The sequence below is a fragment of the Scomber japonicus genome, chromosome 23 (genome assembly GCF_027409825.1).
Source record: "Scomber japonicus isolate fScoJap1 chromosome 23, fScoJap1.pri, whole genome shotgun sequence".
In the NCBI taxonomy this organism is placed as follows: Eukaryota; Metazoa; Chordata; class Actinopteri; order Scombriformes; family Scombridae; genus Scomber; species Scomber japonicus.
Genome location: NC_070600.1, coordinates 12,130,589 through 12,136,588, shown reverse-complemented (window position 1 = coordinate 12,136,588; position 6,000 = coordinate 12,130,589). Strand labels below are relative to the sequence as shown.

At 40.5% G+C, this 6,000-nt stretch overlaps 1 protein-coding gene across 4 annotated transcripts in view; it reads right to left on the bottom strand.

The window, feature by feature from the left end:
- Positions 1-2,490: 2,490 nt before the first annotated feature.
- nrcama (neuronal cell adhesion molecule a) overlaps positions 2,491-6,000 on the bottom strand; it is a 51,936-nt gene continuing 48,426 nt past the window's right edge. For 3 of the 4 annotated variants that reach the window (XM_053314103.1, XM_053314102.1, XM_053314101.1), the window contains 3 exons: positions 4,898-5,029; positions 4,727-4,805; positions 2,491-3,072 (listed from right to left, as the gene is read on the bottom strand). In XM_053314103.1, coding sequence (XP_053170078.1) covers positions 2,838-3,072; positions 4,727-4,805; positions 4,898-5,029 — 446 coding nt within the window. In that variant the 3' untranslated portion in view covers positions 2,491-2,837. Of the gene's footprint in view, positions 3,073-4,052; positions 4,065-4,726; positions 4,806-4,897; positions 5,030-5,491; positions 5,648-5,847; positions 5,971-6,000 lie in introns of all 4 variants that reach the window. The other variant, XM_053314100.1, reaches the window with a different exon arrangement.

The window sequence follows — 6,000 nt, the reverse complement described above, 5'->3', positions numbered from 1 at the left end:
TCTCATCTCACACAATGCCAATTTACCCCCACCTACCCATAATGTAGCAGGGTTGATTGAGGTCAAGCTCTCACCTCCGACCTCCACACATCTATGCTCAATTCAAGCCGTTATTTACAAAAAAACCTACAAAAATATCTACATGTGGAAAGCTTGACACATTGCAACCTAAAAACTTGATGCAAGTTATGATAAAAACCTAAGACATGGAAATGTTCTTTTGAAAAAAAAAAAAAAAAAAAGCCTTGTATCTCCTGTTGAGAGTAGACTGCTCGACACACATCTGAATTATAGACTGTTATCCATGGAAATAGAAAGCGATAGTATACACCACGCACGCTTTAACACAGAAGCATGCATGTGCTGCACACACACACACACACACACACACGCACGCACGCTCTCATGCACCCAAACATTCACACACAAGCTTCATTCATTTACAGTAATATAAAACTCACTGAGTGCTTGCTGTACACACTTTGCGCTCTGAGTTACAGCAGAACGTGACAACATACACAGATATAAGGTTAAATGCATAAACCAAAGTCACCAGTGTGTATACCACTTGCAGTGAAACAAGCAATATTTTCATTCACATAAACAGATAAATCCACTTGTTTCCACATTCAGTATCATTACGAATATTTCCGACCCCTTCATTTCAGCTCTTTAAGTGCTACCAGTAACAGTAAGTCCCAAAACTGTCTAGACCAGATAGTGAGTCCGGTTTCCATTGGCAGTTACCTGGTGAGTAGGTTGGCAGTAGTTTAATGCTGCTACAGTGAGCAGCGGTTCCTCCTAAGGATGAATGGGTTTGGAGGAGATAGTTGGAAATGAATACAAAACACGTCATCTCATGAGGTATCCAAGCTCTGTCCTCAGGTTTCCTTAATTTCCTTCAATTCTTTAGCTGGATTGCATGATTTGGCGGTCAGTGTTTGTGTACCCTACGGGCTGGTGATAGCTGGGTAATGATTGTCAGCAAGGTCTATAGCTGAAAGTTATTCCTCACAATTGATGCTAATATCAGTGGGTGAACAACTGTGAACAAAAAGTCTTTTGAGTTTCCTTTTCTGAGACTTTTCAGCTCCCTGACCTAAAATTAAGACACAATGAGGCTATATGGAGTCAATAAGTTCATATGGATGTTTTATGAAACTTAGTGACCATATAGCTCACAATAGAGAGTCTTACAGTACTTGAAATGTACCCTTATGAACACATACTCAAACATCAGCAGAAACCTCAAGAGCTTAAATGTTTAATGTGTTTTTTAATACTCATGTATCCTTTACACTTGTTATTAGAGTAAAGTGGGACAGTATTCTGTATGTACTGTATTCATGGACTTATATGAACTACACTGTTTGTCCGGTATATGAAGAGGGATGTAATTCTATGGATTGAAGTCACTGTTCTCTACAAAGGCACTAGAAACCGTGCTGAGAGGTTCTTGATCATAAATATCCAGAAACTATAGTACGTGCCCTGTTCAGGTGTATTAATTGTATGCAACTGCATCCATTCTCTTTTCTGCCACTATACACTGCAGATAAGTGGAAATGCTATTGGAAACAATGTTGGGGATGGGTTGGGATAGTTCTGGAAGCAGTGACAATACCACGATGATCTAAAAGGAAGGCTTGCACAGGGGCCACAATTTGGGGGCGGAAGCACTTGACAATGACACTGGATCAATCACACCTACACTTTAGTTTTCAGTTAGTGCTCGGTAACAAGAAGCATAGGCTCGGTGCAAAGAAACAGATAGGGAAGAGAAAAATGCAAGCAAAGATCAAGCTTGAGAAAACATGAGGCTAAAAACAGGCCGATTCAAATCATTGTGGGAGTTCTGGCTGGCTGGTGAGATAAAGGAGTGACCGAACGTTGAGTTCAAAGTGTTTCTAGTCGGGTTTCCAATAACTACAAATGGACATCCTTGACCTAAAATAGTCAATATAGCTTTCTTCTTATTCTATTACATATGTACAAACAGTTCATTTGTCTCAAAAAGACATATGCTATCTTCTACTTTGAGTCACACATTTCACAGCAGTGTCCTGAAAGACAGTGCTGCTTTTTTTTTTCTTTTTCTATATACCATACGCCATATAACACTTTTGGACCACTGGAAAAGAAAAAAGAAAATGGCATACCCAGTTGCTAGTAGGCGTGCACCATACAGTATACAGTCTGAAAACGCAGCTTACCTCTGCAACAAATAGCAAATCTGACCATGGTACAATGCTTACAATGATTTACTCCATGCAGATGTTTATGAATGTGACTCAATGCTAATTTGCCTGCCTGCGGGTCATGTACTTTGATAAAATATATATATGTTTGCAAAGGATATCGAATGGCACTAACACACATAAACTTAGCCTAACTCTGCTCTGCTCAGTCTGAGTGGTAAAACATCTGGTACATTCCTTCTGCTTTTCTATATTGCTTTCTCTCTTCTTCCCTCTTCTCAGAGTCCTCACATCCCTTGTTTTACACCTTCTTTCAGTGGTCATGGGGGATGTGGTGTCCGTCTTTGCCATGTTGAGTGTCTGTGTGTTGATCAGGAGGAGGTCACAGTGTGACAAGGGCTTTTGGAAGGTGGGGGTGGGGGGGTCCAGGGCGGCGGGTGTGGAGATGAGGGTGTGTCAGCAGTCTTGGTGACAGGTAGCCATGGTGATGGCCACCTAAGTGACAGCCACCATAGTAAAGAAAGGTGTCTATAACAACTGTCACCTTAGCAACTGTCACCACAGAGATGAGCTCCCATGGTCACAATTGCAAAGGTGACAAGGAGTGGCCATAGCAATCCGTTGCAGCCAGGCCCTTTGTTAGACAAATGAGTTCATGGCGTTAACAGGCGACGGGGCCTCTGAACTCTCGTTTCCTTCATGTGTGTCTTTCTCCTTCTTGCCGCTGTACTGACCGATGAAGGACCCATCCTCATTGAACTGTCCATCCCCGCCCTCCCCGTAGTCCACCAGGCTGTCATCACTCTCGTCACGGCGCACCGTCCCATTGGACGGCGTCCGGCTACCCTTCAGTGGCTTGTGGTCCTCTGTGTCACTGTAAGGGGTGGAGAAGATTAGTGGAATGGTTATCCAGAACATGATTTGTTTGGGGTTTGTTAATCTTCCTCTGCAGTGGTCAGAAACCCTAAAAGGACACTCTTAGTAATCTGGCTTTTCCACTGCACAAGTGTAGCCTGCTTATAGTGTACGTAATTGAATTATGTTGGTCTGGCTAAGGTGCACAATAAATGTGCTGATAGGGCCTCTGTGACCCTTGCACCATCATCACCCTAATATAAACATAAACACAACTGCTCATTATATTAGTGGGTTCTCACAATGCACAATAAGAATAGAAAGCCTACTACATTATACTTCATGGTACTTGTAAAGTGGAGCAGCTCAGGTACATCTATAGCACATAATTATGTATAGTGTTAGTGCTGTGGTGGTATAGGCCAGTCATTAGATCCAAGGTTAGTAACCACTGCTAAAGGGAAATTTGCAAACGCGTGCTGTTCAGGCCTTTGCAATACTGTACCTGCATTTGAATGCAATTTCTGAAATCTCTTCAGTCAATATGCTTTCCATGCATGAATCAAAAATGCAAACAAACAGTCTCATTTTCCTAAGATAAAGTCTGTTACCATCCTTTCTGTATGTTTCATCCATTTAAACCCTCCTGTTCTCTACTGTGCAAGCTCTATAGTCCAGATCATACATTTCAACTATATTTTCAAGCTCAATGCATTTGTGTTTAAAAGAAAATGAAGGAAGCCAGAGTAGAGTTAGAAGCAGTTAATTTTAAGCTTTGAATTTTAGTGATAATGTTGTAACTGTGGTTATGGTGGTGACTATATCGTCTATGATGACTGTAAGTCGGATCAGTTGATGTGCGTTTTTTTTTACCAGCGCCTTTCATTTCACTTAAGTCAGAAACATAGCAAAGGCAAACCTCTAGTCAGCCTGAGATGTACTATGTATACACTATAGGTTATGTGAATTGCATGCTTGTTTAACCACATCTCATCTTACCTCTCCATAGACCTAAACCCATCCAAAAAACAAAGATAAAAATGGAAGGACACATGAAAAACTATTCACGGGCCACAATGGGTGTATTCTTTTTATGCACTTATTGTTTTAGACATGGACAAAACAAAGCATGCATATGGAAACATTTAAAACACAAAGACATTCACACATTGTGTTAAAAAAAACCCATCACAGCAACATTAAACTTTTAGTCCTCTAAATTCCTGAGAAGCCTTAGTCATAATATCTTCGGTATGAGGTGAAAAGATGAAAACAGATTTTTTTTTTAAAGAACAAAAAAATATTATGATAGCTTTCAAAATGGTTAATAGCCCACAATTTGTGATTTAGCAGGAGATGAGATTACTTGTTAAAATGGGCAAATTGTGTATTGTAGAAAGCTTTTGTCGATTAGATTGGCCAGTTTGCAGATGAGTTGGTCGTTACATGGGTCAACACGGAGTAAGGTGGATTTTGCCTTGCCTCTATGGAGTGTTTGGTAATGGAGTCTGGTGGGGAGAGTGTCTCTGCAGCCTCGTAAAATGTTCTACATACAAACAGTCAAGTCAGACACAATGAGTGGAAATGAAGTAAACATAAATCTCACACACTATGCTATGCTTCTAGCACAGACATGGTAAGCTTCTGGGAATGTTATGTCTTCTCTCTCTCACCTGTATTCTCCAAATGTCCCATCATCCTCCTTCATTGGCTGGATCTCTGGGTCTTGGTGAGCATCTTCTTTCTCTTTCACTGTAGATTACACATTTTTCAAATTTTCATCCATTCATGTGACCAACAATTGATATTTCTGTACATACTGGTACTGATAAAGTGTGCATTACCTGGATATTTGCCACCCTTGTTCCTCTTGATGAAGCATACTATGAGGAGGACCAAGATGAGGAGAGCTATGGCACACATCAGGCCAATAAACCAGCCCTGGGTGGCAATGTCTACCTGACGGCTAGGTACAGCTGGACACACACCGAGAAAGAGGTTGGGAGAGAAAAATAGAGACAAGATCAGCATAATTTTTGGTACAAATCTCATTCCATGCTACTAAAATGATGAAATCTGTATTCTTCATGCTGAGAAACACTGAAAGCAGCAGAGATTAACAGAGGCTGGAGACACTGAAATGTAATTTTTTAATGGGTTAATATACAATGATTATTTAGGCACAAAGAAAACAAATGCCACAATAAAACAGTAAAATAATGGACCTTTTAGTAATGATTTTACATGACATGCATCAGGCCAACATGATGGCAACTTCCAACATGCTTGTATACTAACTAGGAAACTATGTTACTGTGTATTCATGTCTGAATGTTACACTGCTTCTCTGATGAGACAGTACAGACGGTGAATGGGGGAAAAAAAACGAGACAAAAAATAAATACAAAGACCATCTATTCTGAGCCATGCCACCTCACCTGGCACTGTAACCAACACCTCGTCAGTGCTGTGAACCGTTGGGTCAGCTGGGTCTCTAGCTACCACACGCACCCTATAGATTGTTGCCGGCTTTAAACCTTTTATCATATGTGAGTGAGAACCATTTACCAACTCCTTTTTCCAGTCCTCTTTACCTGAAATCAGAGTTGCGAATGGAGAGGATTGAGATCCATGGGAAAAGAGGTTTTGGGAAAAAGTAATTATTGATGATCTTTTAACACTGGTTTTGAAGGTTACAAAATAGATAGAGATTTTGTGAGCTAAAAACATTTTACATAGTATATAGTGGTAGCTCTATAGTATAGGTGACTGCGAATACAAAGTGAAGCCTTACTGTTTTCTACAATATATTCCACATATACATTCTTATGATGTCCAAAGTATTCCCAATTTATCACTGCACCGTCCTCCGATACAGATGTGTTAACCGTTCCAAATGGGGGCCCTACAGGAGGTGCTGAGCATATAAGAGAGAAAAAAGGTTTTT